Source organism: Camellia sinensis, chromosome 12, assembly GCF_055761805.1.
Source record: "Camellia sinensis isolate YWXY chromosome 12, ASM5576180v1, whole genome shotgun sequence".
NCBI classification, from domain to species: Eukaryota; Viridiplantae; Streptophyta; class Magnoliopsida; order Ericales; family Theaceae; genus Camellia; species Camellia sinensis.
Genome location: NC_138972.1, coordinates 114,961,417 through 114,984,215, shown reverse-complemented (window position 1 = coordinate 114,984,215; position 22,799 = coordinate 114,961,417). Strand labels below are relative to the sequence as shown.

General features: G+C 33.8%; 1 protein-coding gene, 1 long non-coding RNA gene and 2 pseudogenes across 3 annotated transcripts in view; 3 read left to right on the top strand and 1 right to left on the bottom strand.

Moving 5' to 3' along the window:
• Nucleotides 1–22,799, bottom strand: part of LOC114286537 (ABC transporter C family member 4-like) — a 573,165-nt pseudogene that overhangs the window by 506,839 nt on the left and 43,527 nt on the right. The window lies entirely within an intron of this gene.
• Nucleotides 5,116–11,745, top strand: LOC145804061 (uncharacterized). The gene is made up of 5 exons (XM_082897514.1): nt 5,116–9,136; nt 9,226–9,366; nt 10,026–10,780; nt 10,995–11,081; nt 11,180–11,745. Exons 3-5 carry the CDS (start codon nt 10,372–10,374, stop codon nt 11,482–11,484), a joined length of 801 nt encoding a protein of 266 aa, XP_082753640.1. The 5' UTR covers nt 5,116–9,136; nt 9,226–9,366; nt 10,026–10,371; the 3' UTR covers nt 11,485–11,745.
• Nucleotides 11,979–12,896, top strand: LOC114267403 (uncharacterized). The gene is made up of 3 exons (XR_014345648.1): nt 11,979–12,224; nt 12,319–12,458; nt 12,539–12,896. It is a non-coding gene; the product is annotated as an uncharacterized LOC114267403 (long non-coding RNA).
• Nucleotides 20,097–21,313, top strand: LOC114260908 (phytochrome A-associated F-box protein pseudogene; annotated as a pseudogene).

Sequence of the window (22,799 nt, the reverse complement as noted above, 5' to 3'; positions counted from 1 at the left end):
TTTTATGACTCGAGTGCCTATAAATAAAAATTTGTTTAGTATATTATATTTATGGGAAAATTAGTCTAGGGTCTCTCTCTCACTTTTCGTAATGGAAGAGATCCACAAAATTATTTTTTGATATCTAAGGTCCTTCAACCCCAAACTCATATATCACATAGAAATTTAAGAAGTCTCTCTCTTCTCACTCACTCTCTGCTCTCTCTCTCTCTCCTACATCAACCCCAAACCCTAGCTTCTTCCTTCATCCTTATGAGCTTGCTCACAGCTATCAGACCTTGTTCTTGCTCAAACACGTCTAGACCCACGAACCATGGTCTTGACGGAGCTGTGAACACAGACCAAATCAACGAGTTACTCCGAAAGCACCGAAACAGAATCGCAGCAATCGACAGGCCGGCGAAGAGGACTCTGCTCTCTCTCTCTCTCTCTCTCTCTTTCTTACTGGAAACTCTCTTCTATTTCTCTCTCTCTAATCTCTCCCTACAAAGTGTGAGTTTGCTTTTTCTTTCCTTGCTGGCTTTGCCTGTAAATGTGTTTTTTCAAACTTTCCCCATTTCTCTTCCCTTTATTTCTGATTTCAACATCTCATTTTTCTCTGATATATTTTGCAATTCCGTCTCTTTATCCATCAAATTTGCCCTCAAATGTTCAATGTTGTCTTTTGATTTCTTCAGTTCCTTTTCCAATTCATATTCTCTCTGGCTTGGTAAGCTCTTCTCAAGCTTCATATGCAGCCCCTCATTCTCCTCCGAGATACCTTGCAATTTAGTTTCCTTCAAATTTCTCTGGTTGTTGAAATTTCTCTGGTAGATCTTTGGTTTGTTCAAATTTCTCTGGTAGGTCTCTAGGTTGTTCAAATTTCTCTGAAAGTTTTGTTATTGCCTCATGCTATCTCCAGTTAATCATTTATCTTGTTGTGCATTTGTGTTGATGCTATCAAAGTGCTCTTGCTTATTTTGCTTTCATGGTGCTGCTACAGATGATGTAGATAGAAGATGATGATGATGATGATAAAGGTTGCTTGCTGCTTTTTATGGTTGTGAAGAAAGATTTCAATGTCAAGTGGAATTTGATGAGTGAATTCTGAGAAATTTTCAACTATACCAACTTTATTAGATTTGATTTCATTGAATTTCCAAAACCTCTTCCTCTGCAGAGAAATTTCAATTTTCTCTGGGTTGAACCCAAAGAAATTCTTTGGGAAGTTCATAATTTCTCTGGGTTAGAAGTAATTTTCTTTGGGAGCGTTTTTAGAACCTTCTATCTGTGACACAGTGAAAGCTTTCAACAACATTTGGTGGAGGATCAAACCCACGGCAGAGAAATTTGAAATTTCTCTGGAGTCCATGAAAGGCTAAAGAAATTTCTCTAGCAGTGTCCATGAAAGGCTAAGGAGGCCAGAAAAATTCAAAATTTCTCTGGACCAATTTTCTCTGACTTGAATTTTCTCTGGACCAATTTTCTCTGACTTGAATTTTCTCTGAACCAATTTTCTCTGGACCAATTTTCTCTGGATTGATGTTGAGGGACCTTAAATATCATGAAAATATTTGATGTCCTTTATATTATAAAATCATAATATCAAGGACCTTAAAAAAAATACCCCTATATTTATTTCAAAAAATTAAAATTGATTCTAAAATTATAATTTTTTTGAAAATGAGAAAAAATATGTTTTCACTTATTTTAAACACAAGTTTTAACCTTCTCTGCCCTCTCTCACCAATTTGGCCATTACTACTGGCCAACTGTATAGTCTATTATTTTTTTCGATAGTGTTACATATACCAATTAGTTTACTAATTAGTGTATCAATACTGGTTATGATATTATTATTGACCTCACTCATTAATCACATTACAAATATTAAAAACTTCTTAAATTATGTCACATCATCAATTGGTACACTAATTAATATAGTATTATTATAATTTTTTTTGAAAGGGTCGGTCATGAACTTTTTGGAATCCTAAGGGAACTCATAAATTGAGGCCAATTATGCTAGGTATTGAGTAATTTTGACAATTTGAGTCAATGAATCAACTTATATATATGGTCTTTGTAAGGTATTTTCGTATGGAAGATAAAAAATATTTTATATTAATGAATAGAAGTAATAAGTTTTTTTTTTTAATTTTTTTTTAGATAGAGAAATAAAAGTAATACTTGAAAAAAGGAAGAAGAAATATTGACATACTTTAAATTTTTTTTTTTCCCCACCAAGTGTATAAGTGTATTTGAAAATTGATATGTTCTATTTTCTCTATTCACTAAATGTATCTACAATTCTTATTCCAATCAATCAACCAAACTCAAATTAATATTTTAATGTGTAATTTTTTTAATATCAAAACATAAAAGTTAAAATATTTCTCTAACAACTTTCAAATAATTCCCTACCTTAAAAAAAAAAATTCAAATAATTATTTTCTTTTGTAAGCATATTTAAATAACTTTTATCTTATAAATTATAACAAAAAACTTATATTGATAGAAATTCGCGAAATAAAAATTATAAGCAATATACCTTATTAAACAAAAGTTGCGGCCCGTCTCCACTTAAATTTATTTATTACTTTGGGTTACATAAATTTAAATTTAGATTTAATTGTGAAGCATGAGATTCATTGTGTCTGATTTCGATAATTTAAATTGTTTATTTTGTAAAGTCTTTTATATATATTATTCATAAAAAAATTAGGTCATTTTGATAGTTGTAACTTTTAATTTTATTGGATTTATCTTTGAAAAAATAAAAAGATTACTATTATCAAATTGACTTAATTTTTTTCATGAATAATGTACACGAAAAATATTACAAAATAAACTATTTAAATTATCAAAATAAGACCCGTAGTGAATCTTATAGATCCAAAAAAAAGAGTCAAATTCAAATTTAAATTTGAGAGAAATCCTATTTTTAACTCTTTCTTTTTCTACCCACAATAGTCCAAAAAAAAAAAAAAATTGCAAACTGTTCAATACGCTTTGTTAAAAATAAATGCGGACAAAAGAAATAAAATAAAATCTTAATACATACTCTACATATTTATATATTTTAATACATGTTTTTATTTTATTTCATTTTATTTTTACTTTTATTTTTGTTTTTATTGTTCTTTGACCGCCTTTTGGACTCTCAAAAAGTAAATATGGTGAAGTGAACCGATTTATGCATTAAATTTGTTGTCTGAATAGTTTGAATTTATGTCAGTTGGATGACTGTTTAGACAAATCTCATCTACTATGATTATTATCTTTGTCTATCTTGTTTATTGTAGTCATTATCCTGTCATCTAAACGACTGGCTAGACAATTAACAGGTAGCTAATCAACTTGTTAGATGACTAACATAAACAAATTCAAACAATTCAAAGGATACCAAATTGGGTGGGATGTAACATTGCTCTATGATGAAAAAGGGTGTTGCCATCCACCAACATTTTTAAAAAATATTTTTTCCAAAATTGAATTTGCCAACAAAAATAATAAAAATTTTAAAAACAGTTCTCCTTTTTATTTTTGAGAGAATTTTTTTTTGCAAATTTAAGGCTCTATTTGGTTTAATTTTGAAATTAATTTGAGTGTTGAGTTGTGATTTAAGTATGAAATTGTGAGTTGAGTTTCAAAAAGAAATTGCGTTTGGTAGAGGCTTCTAACTATAATCTGAGAGTATGAGTTGTATTTTGAATGTGAGTTTTGAAATTATGATTTGAGTGTGAAAAATTTATTTGGTGAAAGAGTTTTGAATTGAGTGGAGAATTTTTGATGTGACATATAATATTTGATACAAAAACTTACAACTCATAACCAAAATACAACTCAAAATTCTATTAAAACACACAAAAAAAAATTTAAAAATTCAAAAAATATTTTTTTCGAATATATAAAAATTAACATATGTCACTTGAAAAGAAAAAAAAAAATTGCACTGTTCCGGTCAATTGACCGGTCAACCAGTGGGACGACCGGTTAGCCCAAATTTTTCCGCATTTAACAGAGTTTTCAAAACTGAGCGTGGAATTACATTTTGAAAACGGGGTATTTTTTTTAAGGTCCCTGATATTATGATTTTATAGTATAAAGGACATCAAATATTTTCATGATGTCTAAGGTCCCTCAACATCAATCCAGAGAAATTTCAGTCCTAGAGAAAATTGGTCCAGAGAAATTCTGGGAAGAATTTCTCTGGACCAACCCAGAGAAAATTTAGTTCAAAAACCAGAGAATTTCTCTGGTTTTAACCCAGAGAAAATTCAGTTAAAAACCAGAGAATTTCTCTGGTTTCAACTTCAAATGAAACAAAATACTTAATTGATCCCAATTACTTAACTGAAACAAAATACTCATAACCTACCAGTTTTCAATATACAACAAATGACATATTCATTCGATATATAAGATCATTCAATGCAGTTTACAAGTTAACAAAGAAAAATAATAACAAAAAAGAAATGGCTGACAGATTCATATCAAATCTCCTAATCATTAGTTACCACTTCCATAATTACAAAGTAGCAAGTTTCTTTGCAGGATTATGTGCACATTGTACGATTGTCAAAAAGACAAGCTCAAATTCCCTTGAAGTTTCATTCGTTACTGCTTATAATTATCTCAATTTGTTAAAAATCATAACAAGAATTTCCGATAAAAAGAGACGGTGACGACATTAAGAACAAATTACCTTTTTCAGTGAGTTCCCATACATGTTTTGGTAAGAAGAATCTATAGCAGCCAAATGTGCCCTGCTTATTAAAATATATGATTTCTAAAAGCTAAGTACAAGAGTCATTATGTTTGTAGGCTTTGTATGGTTCTAAGGTGTATACAATGCTAGATATTCTGGTTCAAACCAGAGAAATTCACCATTACAGTGGGCCAGAGAAATTCTCTCGAAATTTCTCTGGACATCCCACTCTCCAGAGAAATTTTTTTCCAAATTTCTCTAGACTTTCCATTCTCCAAATTTGATACAAACTGGTTAATTAAATAATCTCTTCCCACCAGATTTGACTTCATCCACATGGCCACTCTTACCTTGATAAGGTCGCAAAGTTCTTCAAGATTGGGTTGTACCTCATTAAAAATAGACACGGTACCGACTTCCCTCTATGTATCATGCACACACGCACACACACAGTTTTGCATAGTTAGGAGATTACGAGAATGTCCACCAAGTCCCAACTCAGAGGAACTGCTTTGTCTATTAGAAACTTTATCACCCACATAATCATTGCAAATTTGCAAGGTGAGAAGCTACTTAACAGAGAAATTTGAATTTTCTCTGGGTTGAACTCAAAGAAATTCTGAATTTTCTCTGGAACTATAAAACTCTGATTTGATCAATTTATCTTTGGTTCTACTGCTGCTGATTCAATCACAATTTCCTGCACAAACAAATTAATAGTTCTTCAATCACAATTTCATGGACTCTAGAGAAAATTCAAATTTCTCTGCCGTGGGTTTGATCCTCCACCATTGTTGCTACTGTTGTAAGTGGCTGTACTAATGTTTCAAATTTCCATTTACTCTTTCCATTTCACACCAATCAACAGAGAAATTCTGCTCTGAATTTATCTCCAGAGAAATTTTGAATTTCTCTGGAACTGATATTGATGAACAAAAGACAAGGAAAAAAAAGAGAAGAGAGAGGCTAGCTATGAAAAAAAGTAATTGTTTTGTTTCACGTTCTGGTGATGGAGTATAATGACTATGTTGTTGCTTATGTGACCGTGACAAATCAGCAACCTCACTGCCAGACTCCAATGGTCTAAGATTGGGTTCTGGTGAAGGTGTTTCGAACGGGAACGACCTTGACATTGTCTGCCTTGACATCGGGTCACAGAGGCTGAGGAAGACGACGGAGGACAAGACGGTCCGTGGCGGAACCAAGCATGGTCGATCCGGTTGCGAGGCCGTAGAGACGCCCCGTTCCAAGCCCTAGCCTCCGGTGTCGGACTGTGACAACAGCGACTATTCCGACACAATCGATCACCTTCGACTTTCTCTCTACTCAAATTAAGCTTACTTACCGCCTCTATATGTATATATGTACATGTCTGTGTGTGTGCGTGAGAGTAGACAAAATGAAGGGGGCTGAATTTCTCTGTGATAGATGGGAGGGACTTTAGACATCAAAAAATAATTTTGTGGATCTCTTCCATTATGAAAAGTGGGAGAGGGACCCTAGACCGATTTTCCCTAAACAAACGCCATGTGCAAAACATAGGGTGGAAATATATTTAGAGAGGCTAACCAAACACTTTTTGTTATGAATTTTGAAAAGAGTTTTGAGTTTTGAGAAGAATTTTGAGTTTTGAGTTTTTGAATTTTGAGTTGTATTTTGAAATTTTTTAGATTTATTTTTTTTAAATATTAAAAAATGTTTAAAAACTTAATATTTTAAATATATAATTTTTAGGGAGATTTTTTTTAAGGTCCCTAATAATAACAATTTAGAGCATAAAGGACACCCAAAAAAATAGTGATGCATCAGGTCCCTGAACAACTTGGCGCGCGTTTTTAATTATTTTGTGGACCAAAATACCCTTGCCAAAATCAACACAGAAACGAAACTCATTCCGACGTCTGAGTTCCATTCCAAACATCCAGCATCTTCACGAACAGGAGAACAACAGAATTAGGGTTTCAACATCATCTGCACCATCGACATTAGAGCTTCGTTATCTTCTCCAAAAATCATTCCCATTCCTTCCTCACAAATTTCTCTGACCTAGGTTAAAGCTTCGTTTTCACTGCTCATCATCATCTCAGTCCATCTTCGTCACGTCGCATCTTCATCTCGGGCCATATCAGCTCGTCATTCAAGTTTCATCCTAACTCTAGTCAGTTTTTCTACAATACAACTAGATTTTCTCTAGAAACACAGTTAATAGCATTTTATAATAACCTTCCATAAATTAGGGTTTCAATTTCGTAATAAAAAACTACCTGAATTTGGAAAAAGTTATTTCTGTGTGTTTTGAACTTATTCTTGAACATGTTCGTGTGATTTTATCTGTAAATTTCTCTGGCATTTGAATTTCTCTGATTTTTGCTTGATGTATGTTTCTTCTTTCAATTTTCTCTGACATGTTTATTTTCACAAAAACAATTTCCTGTGTTTTTATCTTATTCTTGAACATGTTTCTGTAATTTTGTCTATAAATTTCCCTGCTCTGTAAATTTCTCTGTAATATGTATTTTTAATTCGAATGTCTATCTTTCTCTGGAATGTCTATTACTCTCTTGCCTCTGTCTAAGTTTCTCTGGTATTTATAATTTTCTCTGACCACATCACATCACTTCCCTCCCTTGTGTGTCTCTATCATTTTTAATTTTCTCTGGAATTTTAATATTATGGATTGGAATGAATGTTTCTTCTTTGAATTTTCTCTGCCATGTGTATTTTGAGAAAAAGTTATTTCTCTGAATTTTGATCTTATTCTTGAACATGTTTCTGTGATTTTGTCTATGAATTTCTCTGCTTTGTAAATTTCTCTGGAATATGTATTTTTCTCTGCAATGTCTATTACTCTCTTGCTCCTGTCTAAGTTTCTCTGGTATTTATAATTTTCTCTGACCACATCACACCACTTTCCTCCCTTGAGTGCCTCTATCATGGTTAATTTTCTCTGGTTGTGTATGTAAATTTCTCTTGCATTTTAATATAATGAATTGAAATTTTCTCTGGAATGGAAATTTCCTCAAGAATGTGTAATTTTCTCCGGAATGTGTATTTTTCTCTGGTATGTTTATTTTGTTCAATTCTTGGTTTCAATATGGTGTAATTCTCAGTGGCATGTTTACATTACTTTGTTTATTTTATCTTGCTAATTGTGGAATGGAAATTTTCTTTCGCTTGCCATGTTTACTTTTTTCTATCATTCATTTTCTCTAGCATGTTTACTTCTATATGTAATTTTAACAATTATTGAAAATTTCTCTCCCATGTTTATGATGCTGTGTTGATTTTCTCTGACATTTAATTTTTAATGTCCAATTTTCTCTGGCATGTCAAATTTTCTCTGGCATGTCCAATTTTCTGTAATTTTCCCTTATCTGTAATTTTCTCTGGCATCTCCAATTTTCTCCCTTATCTGTAATTTTCTCTGACATGTCCAATTTTCTCTAGGATTTAATGTTGACATCTTTATGTTTTAATCATTGTCTAGAAAATGGCAAAACGTAAAAGCAGCGAAACACCGGAAACACCAAGCAAAAAACAAAAACTCTCTCAGTCTTCTTATGGACTAAGATCAAAAACCAGCAGCAAAACACTAGAAACACCAAGCAAGAAAGAACAACTCTCTCAGTCTTCTTATCATCGAAGATCAAAAACCACAAGCAAAACACCACAAACTCCTCACCAAAACATACAAGTCCAAGCTGATGAAACAACTAGCATCCAGATGAGTACCCCAACTTCAAAAGACTCAAGCTCAAGGGGGAAAAACCTGTTAAACTCCACAGAAAGATAGCTCACTATAGCATTCAATTCTGATCCAACCTCTCATCTGTCGTCTCCTTTTTTCAAACACTTAAATTCAATTCAAAACAACTTCTAAAGCTTCAAAAGACCCCATTCTGGTATTTGATCCAAGCTCTAACCACTGGAAGGATGGATCCAAAGAAATCTAGGAAATCCGATGATGATGTAGTTGCCATAATCCAATGTTACAATGAAAAAACAAAAACATTCACAGTTGGTAAGAAGAACCTGACCTTTACAATAAATGACATGACCTTGATTTTTGGTTTGGAAGGAGGTAAAGGAGCCATGTCATTAAGATACTCTAAAAAGTCAAAATCTGCATTCCTTAGGAGAAGATTCCAAAAGGACACAAGGCTCACTGGTCCCGTTCTTAAAAATGCCTTGGTCAAAGCAATGAAAGGCAAGCAACCAACAGACTTCAAAGATGTAGCAATCATTGTTACATTGTACTTGTGTCTCACCCTATTTTTTGCAACAAGTGGGAATTCAATAGGTTGGGTTTTTATAAAGTATGTGGAACCTCTTGAATCAATGAAACAGTATGATTGGCCGAAAGCAATCACATCAACATTGATTGATTCTATCATGGCATTGCACAAAACTCCAGAAAAAGTTACCGGGTGTGTCATTGCATTGCTGGTAAGTATAATATCCATTCAAATTTGCAGTTATTTTACTTACAAATTTGTGCGTTTAGAAAATTTTATTTACTTTCATTTTCATCACAGTATTGGCTATGTGAACATGCAACTATCATTGACTCGGAAGACAGTAACACAACTGACTTCCCAAGATGTGCCAAGTGGAACCTGCAAACCTTGACGAAACAGCTGCAAAAGACACCAGTCCACTCTCTTGTACCTCGGCAGGTTAGATTCCTATTGCTACTGAAATCTCAATGAAATTCCAAAATTTCTCTGACCACTGCTTTGTTTCCCTCCTTGTGCATTGATTGATTAAGATCAATTTTCTCTGAACTATCAATTTATGTTTTCTTCTTTGGTTACCATTGGTCTATTTCTACCATTATAATCAATTTTCTCTGCCATCCAAATTTCTCTGACCACAATTGTAACACATTAACTTATATGACTTGATTGATTTTCTCTGATATCTAAATTATGTTGGTTGTTTCATATTTTTCTCTGGCCCATCAAATTTTATCTCCTTGTGTGTAATTTTCTCTGCCCATAACTTATGTGCCTTGCATATTTGATAAACACTGTTTATTTCTACCCTTCTAATGAATTTTCTCTGGAATCCAAATTTCTCTGACACAATTGTAGTAAAACATTAACTTATATGCCTTGACTGATTTTCTTTGATATCTAAATTATGTTGCTTGTTTCATAATTTTCTCTGCCTCATAAAATCAACTCCATGTCTCTAATTTTCTTTGGCCCATACAATTTTCTCTGAAGTTTGTTTCCCATTAGTATCATTTAGATAAATTTTATTTTCCTTATTTGAATTTTTTCTCTCAGTGAATTTTGTAACATTTCTCTAATAAAAGAGTCTCCTGTTACAGATAGATAACAAGCAGCTAGTCAAAAACCCATCAGAGGAGTTCTGTCTTGGCAAAAAGACGAAGAAATAATAAAAAAAAGGCAATTGTCAAATTCAAGGAGACATTACAAGATCCATCTGAAGATGGAAGGAATGAACAAGCAGAAGGCAACATAGAAGAATACGAAGCCAGCAATGGACAAGAACATCAAGCAAGCAGCGGAGAAGAAGAAACCAGAGAAGAAAGTGAAGAAACAAAAGCAGAAGACAAAGAACAAAATGAACAGAAAGAAGAAGATAGTGAAGAAGAAGATGAACAGCAAGAAGAAAACAAGGATGAAAGTGATGAAGAAGAAAATAATGAGCTGATGGACCAACAACGTGATAGCATTTGTGGCTCAACAATGCATCAGCCTAAAGAATTTGAGGAATCAAAGGATGCCCAAATTGCTGATCTACGTCAAAGACTGAAGGCACTTTCTCAATCTGAAAAAGAAAAAGACAGAAATTGGATTGAATTACTTGCTGAAAAGGATATTTCAATAAGAATCCTGACATCACTTAACTCAGAACTTCAAGAAAAAGAAAGCACAATCCAAATGAAACTAAGGATGTTGGAGGTTGAAAGAGCAGACGATACAAAAACAATTCAACAGTTGAGGTGTTCAAATTCAGAGCTTGAAACTGAAAATGCTAAATTGCATGAACAAGTTCAAGAACTATCCGTCCAACTAGCAACACAACCATACCGAACACCAATACAACTTCAACCACAAGGTCAGTGAAAATCTTGAGCCACAAAAAGTTATGTCCTTGTGTCAACATAACTCAGAGAAATTTCTATTTATTATAATTTTCTCTGTCATTGGTAATTTTCTCTGGAATTTATATTTCTCTGAACACATTAGTTATATTTCTACTGCTCATTTCATTTTCTCTGTATATTTTCTTATTCCATTTTTGGGGCTTGTTTGATTTTCACTGTGTATAGTTGGAATGCAAGTGGAACAACAACCAACATGCCAACAAGAACAAATGGCACACAAAGAACAACCGAAACAAAAGACAAAAGTCTATGGTAACTGCAAAATATTGAATCAAATAAATTTACATATTGAAATATCATCTGTTACTTTAGAGAAATTTCACTTTTCCTAATATTTTCACTGTCTACAGTAAAAAAAGATCTGACGTCAATGATAAAAAATTTAAAGGCAAAAGAAAGGAAGGAAAATCAGCATGATCCAGAATTCCAATATCCCAAAGTTGCGAAAGTGACTAGAGCTTCAAAACAAGCTGCAAAGCAAGTTGAGCAAAGCACGAAGGACAAAGACGTGCTTGATGCTGATGCGTACATCTTGCCTCAACCTATAAACATCAGAAAATCTTGGGTCATTCCACAAACTCTTCCGATTTCAAGATTGATAAAAGATCATGTAAAAGACATCTTGCAGCACATATCAAATGTGTTTTGGGCTTGAGTAAGTACAACAAACAAAATAGAACATAACAAACAACAAATTACAAACTTATATTGCATTAACAACAATTCAATCCCTTTTTTGTCATCTTGTAGCGCTTTAATTTGGACAATTGAGTTAAATCTCATTACCTTTGAAGACATTGGAAACCTAATAAAGCAAAAAAAAAATTGCCAACAATGTAAGTCTTTCCCTTTCATCAAAATTTCTCTGCAATGTTCCATCAGCCTTTATAAACCAATATTACAATTATAAATCATATTTTTCGGGCCATTGATGGCTATGGAGAGATCCTTTTGGCTGACCAAATGAGAGAAAGACAACAACCAACCTCATTTTTTTTCACATCCATGAGCTTAGTATGTTACTACTATTTTATTTGATGTTCTCTGGAATTTACTAACTACTTTCTCTTCTTAATATACTTCTTGAAGCCAGTTGTGTCACTAGTCATAACAAAACCATTTTTTGATTTTCTCTGAACATAGAATTTCATCAAGATGACAGAAAATCAAACTTTTCGAGTGTCCTTATTTGACAAGCATATCGAAACAGCATGGAGGAACTACAGGTTCCTCCATTTCCCAATAAATACTGGAGGTAATGAGAAGTCCACACATGGAAATCACTGGACCTTGCTTGTCCTGGACAAACAAGACAATTTATGGAGGTTCTACAACTCACTAAGGCCAAGGAGAGATGATGCAGAAGACAAATATGTCAAAGATGCAAAAGAATTGGTAATGAGTGCAAATTTCTCTGATGATAATTTTCATAGAATCCCATTGATTTGTCCGTAAATTTCTCTGTTATTTAAAAATTATTTTTTTACAGCAAGATTACGTGGAGAATTTTTTGAAAGCTTGCCTTGAAAGAGTCGCTCAATCACAACCCCCTTTCAAATTAATAAACTCACAAAACACAAGTTACGACTTTGAGTATGTCAACAGTGCTCCACAACAAGAAAGTGATTCGTAAGTTTCATACATCTATAAATAAGATAATCTGATTTGCATGTTTCTTAAAACTAACCATACCTATAATTTGTATGCAGTCTGGATTGTGGCCTCTTTGTCTGCTATATAATGAAACAATATAGCAGGCATGAACCTATCAGCTCCAAATTGTCCACACAAGAGATAAGATTGATGAGGGCAGAACTCATAGAGAGATTTGTAACCGAAGTTGGCCGGTCATGGACTGAACCAATTGAAATACCTCCAGAAGAACCACAAATGTAATAGTGAAACTAGTGAAAGGAAGACAATGTACATATCCACACAGAGAAAATTGTCTCACATATGTGTATATATCCATACAGTATTAACCATTCAGTTTTTTGTTGATACATTGAAGGGATGATGATCCTTGACATATATGTATATATCCTTTCTTGACTTATATGTATATATCCTTTCTTGACTAATCTAAATTTCATTTTTTTTTATTTCGACTAATGTGAATTTCATACCTATCGATGGTTAAATATATATATATATATATATATATATTTTATTGTCATTCATAGAGAAAATTGTCTGCCAGAGAAAATTGTCTGCAGAAATTTCTCTGGTATGAACTACCTGAAATTCACAGAGAAATTTAACTTGTATCGTCCCAAGGGGATGCCTATATGATCATGTAATCTGTAATACTTTGTGTTGATACAAAACAATCATCAAACTCAACAAAGCACAAAGCGCACAGTAATTTTATCTGCCACTGGAAAATTTCTCTGGATGAAATTGACGGATTCAAATGGTGACAGAAAATGGAATTTCTGAGTTATGAATTTCTCTGGGTTGAGTGATTTGGAGAGGAGGAATTTCTCCGTGTTGGTGAGGAAAATTTCTCTGGCTTTGACACAAATTTCTAAGTTGAAGTGAGTCTAGAGAAATTCTTCCCTGGTCCAGAGAAATTCTCAACTCAGAGAAATTTCAAAAGAGCTTAATTTTGTTTCTTGGTTATACAATAATTTTTTGTATGCTCTGTCTGGTGTGCACATTTCTTGAAATGACTGGTATGAAGCTACCAGAAATTCACAGAGAAATTTAACTCATATTTCGCCAAAGAAGGTGCTTATATGATCATTCAATCTCTAATGCACCGTATTAGTACAAAACAATTATCAAATTCAAAAAACACAATCCACACATTACTTTAGTCTGCCATTGTCAAATTTATGTGGATGAATATGAAGCTTCAAAACACAATACACAGAATTTTCTCTGCCATAAGAAAATTTCTCTGGATGAATTTGACAGGTATTACAAACCCACTGCCTATAGTATATATCAACAAACATAATGCACACTTTAACTGATATTGGAAAATTTCTCTGGATGAATTTGATTGATATTATTATATACACTGTCTAAAAAATACATTTCACAAAACAAAATACACAAAGTAATCATCAAATGTATTATTCAATCAATAAAATGTATAATCCTCAACTATTTAACAAAGGTTCCTTGCATGTCCTCTTATTATGGTGACCAATACTCTCACAACGACTACACTTAATCACCCTTTTAAACTCTCCACTAGAAGCAATTCTGTTTTTCTTCGGCCTCCCAGAAGGTCTCTTGCTCAATGGAGGTAAAATCATAGCATCTTCAATGCTATACACAGGTTTTTCAACAGTTGGAACTGGGCCAATCGAAAACGAGTATGCTTGACGATACATATCAGCATGAAAAAATGGTTCAACAAATGAATTCAAATTCTTTCCACTCCTAAAAATTGCAGCAACAGCATGTTGACATGGATACCCATTTATTTCCCATTTTCGACATGAAAAAGTTCTCAACCCAAGATCAACCATAACCGAAGGAAAACAATGCACTTCAAAGACATTATCAGATGATAAACTCACATTCCATGTCCTCCCATCTACAAAATACTTCTCCAACACACTATCCATACGATGACACAGAATTTTATTCAATTTACTAGAGAGTAGCCTCCTATCAGACCTCATATTCATGATTTGCAACCGTATCATGTCCACCAAATTTGTTATTGGCAAGTGCCGAGCTTCTTGTATCCATGAATTGAATGACTCAGCAACATTTGAATACATCTCACCATAACGCTTCCCCGCAAAATATGCATCACTCCAATTTTCATATGGTAAACTTCTCAAGAAAACACTCACAATGTCTCCTCTCTCACTTTTTAATTCATTTAACTTGAAATGAAATGATGCCTTTGTTGGAGCATATGCACATTCTGAAAACTTCGACACAATCGTCTCCCTAACCAAATTTGTGTTTCCACATGACAACTTATCCCTCAAATTTCTCTTCAGATGTTCCAGACAAAATCCATGAAAGCAGTTAGGAAAAAACCTAGCAATTCCCTCCACAATACCACCATGTCTATCTGATATGAAACTTATCACCCTTTCTGATCCCAATACTCCACATAAATGTTCAAGAAACCAACACCAATTGTCTTTATTCTCAGCATCAACAACAACAAAAGCTACAGGAAAAAAACCTACAAAACAAATAGGAACAAGCATATTAGATATACACATGCAGAGAAAAATAGAACAATAAACAACCAGAGAAGTTTGATACTGCCAACATCCAGAGAAAATTCAATTAGTGCCCAACTCCAGAGAAAATTCACACATTGGCAACATCCAGAGAAAATTGACTTAGTGACCAACTACAGAGAAAATTCACACAATCATAATATCCAGAGAAAATTCACTTAGTGACCACCTACAGATACAATTCACACAATGACAACATCCAGAGAAAATTCATACACTGACCAAAATCCAGTGAAAATTCTCACAGTGGCCAAAACCAGAGAAAATTCACATTCACTCAATTCCTACATGTGTAGAAAATTCACATACTTAGATAAAATTAGATATATTTACAATTACCTTCATTCCCATCTTTCCCTGTTGCAGCAAGCATAACTCCTTTGTATCGTCCTTTCAAAAATATTTCATCAAGAAAAAGCAATGACCCACAATATTTGAAACCAGTAATGCATGCATGAAAAGCCACAAACACTTTTTTGAAACGCTTGTTATCTTCAAAATCTAACTCAAAACGACTATCTGGATTGTTCTTCAATGCCTCATCAAAATACCACCGTAATTGATCAAATGACAAACAAGAATCCCCATATGTACTACATTTTGCTTTTTCAACACCCAACCAACCACAGTTATAACTGATTGAGACCCCATACTTGTCTTTCATTTCTTTCACAACATCCACTGGACGAGTTAAAGGTTTTGCATTTACCTCTTCAAGTATCTGCCCAGAAACTAACCTGGAAGTCATCCTCAAATGTTCACTCGTACGAACCGCCACACCACACGTATGTTCATTGTTCAAAGTCCTTATGTAGAAGAACACATTTGTTTTTTCAACAGAAGCATGTACACGCCACATACATCCCCTTGATTCCTTATATGCACATTCTGCCGTAACCCTCAGCTTGTCATTTTTAACATACATAAACTGAAAACCAACCTCAATAGCATACTTGCATAAAAAAGTACAAAACTCAACCACACCACCCTCAAACTTTTGTCCAACACTCGTAATATTATTCCGCCAACTAGCCGACAATAACACCTTTTCTTGGTGAGAACAAAACTTAGAGAGTGAATTCCTTTCAATATCCACCAGCCTATCACACTCATCATCCATAACATCTACCCAATTAGACCCCACTTCATCCTCTTCATCAGAAGTACTACATCTAGTAGCTGAAATATCAATTATATCAACACCGCGTGCACAAACAACACTCAACATATTCAAAAAAATCAATATTATTTCGAACCATACAATTCGGATGGCCCAAAATAGAATATGAAATACACATAGTCTCAGGTTTCAAAATCTCCCATGTTTTACACAAAATGCCAACCAATTCCTCAAAATTCAATTCGCATGAAACATTAATGACAATAGTATCATTTCCATATTTGCACAGCAACAACACTGCACTGTCCATTGAAACTGAAACAAAAAACAACAAAAATAATTTGTTTAACATAGAAACACTTCACAAGAACAACATAAAAGTCCAGAGAAATTTTTAAAAATTATAATTTTCTCTGAACTTAAAATAAAAGTCCAAAGACATCTACAAACTGATATTCACCTTCAAGATGATAAAAAACAAAATCACAGAAACTTAATGAATCACAGAGAAATTTACTGCTAACTATTAAACACAATCATAGAAAAAAAATCACACATAATATCTGTTATGAAATTATAGGCTTCTCCATGATTTTCACCTCACTACAACCTAACAATTTTCTATGCGTCATTCTATAATATTGCACTCATAGAAAAATCCAGAGAAATTTACAAACTTATATACACCTTCAAGATAACAAAAAACACTGCATTGTCCATCTAAACTGAAAGAAAAAACACAAAAAATAACTTTTGCTTAGACAAACAAAAACTTCTATTCATCTTCTACAAACATATAATTTTCTCTGAACTACAAACTGAAAGTGAGTAACAAACTTACAATTTTCTCTGAACTACAAATACAAGTCCAGAGAAATTTATGAACTTACATTCACTTTCTCATATTCTATCTGCATTAGAAACTTCTAATAATATGTCCATATGCACTTATAATTTCCTCTAGACTATACAAACAAAAGTGCAGAAAATGAAATTTCTCTGGTTTGAAAAAACATATAACAAAACTTATCATTGATCAACATGTTGATAAAAAACAGAGCACGAAAAATGAACTCTAAACATCAAAATCACCTACACTGTCAACACTATTTGAAATTGATCAAAAAACAAAGAATGAAAAATTAATTAATTACAAATATAAAAATCAACTCTATCAAGCTGGCCTCTCTCTAAACAAAAATTCAAAACAAAAATCAAAATCCATGTGGAATCTAAATCGAAAACCAACCTGATTCAACTCCACTCAAAAACCTATGCGATCAACACACTGTCAACACTCTTTGAAATTGATTAAAAAACAAATAATAAAAAATTAATTCCAAAAATAAAAATCAACTCTATCAAGCTGGCCTCTCTCTAAACAAAAATTCAAAACAAAAATCAAAATGCATGTGGTATCTCCATCGAAAACAAACCTGATTCAACTCCACTGAAAATCTACGCGATCAACACACTGTAACACCACTGAAATCTCCGACGAAATCTCCAACGAAATCTACACGATCGTAGCAATCTTTCTCGTCAACTCCACTGAAATCTCCGACGAAATCTCCACTGCAAATTCAGTTTCCAAAATCTATCAGTTAAGTCAACAATATAATATTCAAACAAATTTATGTTATAAAGGACGGGTAATTTTGGTACTTTACAACATAAAATAAATTTGAGGGACCTTAGCCATCAAAACATATTATTTTAGACCTCTCCTCCTATCAAAAGTAGAGGGGGGACCTTAGGCCAATTTTCCTTAATTTTTATTTAAATATTTTTTATTTTTTATTTTAAATATTTATTTTATGTTGTAAATATTTTATTTTTTGTAATTTTAATATTTTAAACTCAAAACACAACTTTACACTCAAATCGTAACCAAACACATAACTCAAAACTCAATTCAAAAACTATTTTAAAACTCATAACCAAACACATAACTTGAAACTGTACACTATTTTCAAAACTCCATACTCAAATCGTAACCAAACACATAGTAAAAAAATTAAAATATTTTAAAAATATTTATAAAATAAAAATTATATATTTAAAATAAAAAATAATTTTTAATTTTTTTTAATATTTAAAATATTTTTTTAAAAAAAATTGCACACAAATGTATGAAATATAGTGTACATTAAAATAAATAAATAAATATTTAAACTATATATATTTACCTAAAAAATAAAATTAAGAAATTTGTTAAATATTTTAAAAAATAAATCCAATTTTTTTTAAAATGTAACTCAAAACTCAAAATATAACTCAAAACTTTTTTCAAAACTATCAAAATTTTTTTTTTTTCAAAACTCAAAACTCAAAACTTGATTTCACATTCAACTCATGATTCTAAAAATAATTCTAAAAAATAAAATAAAAAAAAAATTATTTTTTTTAATTAGAGTTTTGAAAATAATTTAATTTTAAATTTTGAAAAGAGTTTTGAATTATGTGTTTGATTATGAATTTTTAAAATAATATTTGAATTGAGTTTTGAGTAATTTTGAATTATGTATTTAATTATAAATTTAAAAAAAAATTATTATTTTTAATTAAAATTATAATTTCAAAAGACAAGTATATTTCTTAAACAATTGTGATTGGGAGCTCGAATTTGAGCCCTCCGAATCCCCCGAATTTTTTTTTTTCAGAAGAAGAAAATCAGAGGAAGAAGGAGAAGAAGAAGAAGAAGATATGGAGGGGAGGGGGCCAACAAAATCGGGCTGGAGGCGGAGGTGGGACCGGAGGCGACGGCGGTCGAAGGCGGGGCTGGGGCTGCGACGAGCTGTTGCTGCAACGATCGGAGCAGCTGCGACGGCGGGGCTGGGCTGCGACAGCGATCGGCGAACCTCTCTTCTCTTTCTTTCTTCCCCTCTTCTTCTCTCTTTCTCTCCCTCTTCCTCTCTGTGATGAAAATGGAAAATGGAAAAACGACTGGAAAATGGAAGAAAAAAAAGGAAAAAAAAAATGCTCAAAATGACACCGTTTTGGGCATTCGAGAGATTCGAGAAAAAAAGTTTCGAGCTATAAATCTTTATTCTTGGTCAAAAGTGAATTGATTTTTTTGAGATAATTGGTCAAATAATTTTTATATTAAAAGAGAAAAGATTTGTGCCTCGAAAAATTTGTGCCTCGAATGCCCCAAGAGAGAGAGAGAGAGAGAGAGGAGGCTCGCAACTGGCCGCCCCCTGCCTCTGCTTCGCCGCCTCCGTCGGCCGTCGCCTCTGCCCGATCGTCGAGCCCCGCCTCCGCCGTCGCCCTCTGCCGGCCATCGCCTCTGTCCTATCGTCGCAGGCCCGCCTCCATCGCCGCCTCCGCCTCTGCTTCGCCGCCTCTGCCCGCCCTCTGCCTCTTCCCCCTGCATTTTGCCCCTGCATCTGCCTCCGTCCCCCCGCCTCCGCCTCTGCCTTTGCCTCTCCTCTCTTTCTTCTTCTTTCTTCTTCTCTCCTTCTTTCTTTCGTCTTCTTCTGAACTTCTGATTGCAAAAAAAAAAAAAAAAATAACGAAACTACGTGGTCTCGTCGTTTCGGGACATTCGGGAGATCTCGATTCGGGCTCTCAATCGCGGTTGATATTAAAAATAGCCAGTACATTTATTTTGCGAGTTTGTGTAACCCATTCTCAATTCTCTCTCTCGCCGTTTTGATGCAATCTTCTGAGAAATTTGGAAAACCTTTGAAAAAATTGTAGCAATTCCCTACCCATCTTTACCTAATCACGAATTTACAACACAGAGCAATTCATCTTTCTTTCTTTCTTTTTCTTTTTTTAATTTTTTTTTTATCGTTTTCTCTTCGATTTAGGTATACCCATCTGAAAATTTCGAAAGAAATCCAAGAACAGTTGATACCCATCTCACAAATCCATTAGAAAAACAGAACAATAGAAGATTTGTTCTTAATTTCTTCCTTATAAATCAATACCCATTTCTCTGTTTGTAGCGAAAATGACCGATACAGGTTTTCAAAGCTCGCCGAGGACGTTGTTCTCAACATTTTCTTCAAGCTCGGAGACGATCCTCGAAACTGGGCTAGACTGGCTTGCGTTTGCACAAAATTCTCTTCTCTGATTCGCACCGTTTGTTGGAAAATAAAATGCTCCCAAACAATCCCCTCTGTGGTCTTTGATCTCCCCTCCGACTCCGCCACCGCCCCTCTCGGCGGATGGGCCTCTCTCCACAAGCTCGCCGTCTGCTTCCTCCACGCCGGAGTCTTGTTGGAGAATTCGGATTTTGGGATCGAGCGAGAGATCGCACCCGATGAGAATTACCACGAAAACAGGTTATTTCAATTGGGTCAGTCCCGAACAATGCCTTCTTCGAGCGCAATTGAAGGTAATTCAGAGGCGGTTGTTTCTGGGTCTGAGTGTTCTTGGTCTTTATTTGATGATCTCTATTTTGATACTGTTTATAATGCTTCTGAATCTCAAGATCGATCTGAAATGGATGAAGAACCTGAAAATGGTGTTGTTAAGACAGCTTGTGATTTTTCTGTATGTAAGAGAAGGAAAATTTGCAGATCACTTAGGTCTCATTTGGCTTCTGGGGTTTGGAATTTGAGTCGCGAACAGGGCAATAAATTACTCGATAGTCGATTCGGAGGGGATTGTTTATACATTTGTGATAGGCCTGGTTGTGATCACATTGAAGAGGAGAGAGATTACATGCTTTTCAGGGGGATTTTCAAGAATTTCAAGAAATCCAGGGTTTGGAGGACGATAAACGATGTGAATCGTAGCAAGATTGATCTGAATTGTGCATTTTGCTCGTGCAAACAGACTTGGGATCTGCATTCTGCCTTCTGTTTGAGGAGGGATTCTGGGTTCCATGAAGACGGCGAACCGGTTGTTCGAGCTTATGTCTGAGAATGGGCATGTCTCTGGGGCTTGGACAGACTGGTGGCCTTTGTAAACTTGAATTGGCTCTTCCTGATTTATGGGTATCTCTTTCTTTCCATTGTTCTGATGAGTAGCTTTGGATTGTTCTCGATGTGTGTTACCAGATATATATTGTTATAGTTGAGTTTCCTCATTTTAATGGATTTATTGCTTTACTTATTGTTGATGTTGTTATTTCAATTATCTGTCTTTACAAATTAGCTTTGAACTTCAATAAAGAAAGATGTGGTTTGATATTGGCTATTGCATATTGGTTTATATTCTGCTCTTATTATCTTCAATTTTTTTTTATTGACGTTTGGTTTGGTGGGTGAAGTAGCGTTGAAGGTGACTGCGTTATCAGCTGCTGTTGATTGCGTTATCGCTATATTAATGTTGTTGTCTACTTTTTTTTTAATCTATATTTTGAAGTTTGTCAAATTCTCGTTGGATGCATAATTTTTGTTGTTAAGTGCTCTCCCTTATGCATGAGTCATAGCAATTGTTTGTTTGTACAGTGAGGTGATTTTTAGACTTGTTTTTGGAAATGGAAATTCTACAAATTGCAGGCTTTGTATCTACACATTTTTTTGGGCCATTCTTAGTGTCTTGTTGCTATGTCATCTACAGCTGATAATATTGGGAAAGGAAAGACACAAATTAGCCGCTTCAGTATATATGAAATTGACTAGCATGCTTTATTTTCAATATTTAGGTCCCAATCAGTCTTTCTTTTAACCTTTCTTACTTCAACAAAATAGAAACAATGTTCAATTTAGGTTTCGTTCATTTTATTAGATTCAATACAGAAAACAAACTTATCTTCCCTCAACAGGAAAATGTAGTTCACGTCCAAAGAAAAGTTTCGAGTCTTGACTCGAGGTGATAGTATTCTCAATGCACCATTAGAGGCAGAAGGGGACATTGGCATATTTGTTTTTTTGTTGGGCATGGAAATCAAATTCATGATACAACGAAAGGAAAACAATAGAAGACAAAAACATTCACATGTCAATTTCGATCTTTGATTTTGTTAGATTGATCTTTGATTTTGTTAGATTGAGCTATTGAAACATTTAAGAATGTTAGTTTCTTTATGCTAGGACATTAAACTTTATTTTGATTGGCTATATTTGTAAGAATTTAAATTCTCTCTAGTGTATCTCTATTATGCACTTTCTATAATGTAATCTGTGGTGTTTTTAATAACAATATGCCACATAAATAAATAAAAACAAAACCAATGTCTCGTTTTTAACTTTGCTCTTTTATTTTAAAAGCACTACAAACTAATAAACTATAGGAAGTGCACTATAGATGATCCAAATTCTCCATTGTATTACCTCCACACCATTCTACGTGACACCAACATTAATAGTTCTATAAGATTGAGTACATGATATTGCTAGATATTGAGTACATGAACTTGGTTAGCCACCCAAATTCTGATTCGCGAAAAGATTGAATTCGTTTGTTGAAGTACTCTTCCCATGCCTGGAACTTAATTACGCGCATGTAATTAAGCATCTCATTTGGCGCCTTCATTCTAGAGTCCCGGTTTTTCATCACATTGTGTTGGAACCAGTTGTTCCTTCGAGTGCCCATCAAAACGAACAACATAACCACTACAAGCCCCACTAGAGCTGTAATTGTTGAGGTACCAAGGCAGCGAGACAGAAGTATTAGGGCAACAGAAACTTGCAGTGGCATAAGCCATACAGCATGTAGCTGCAGCATCATATC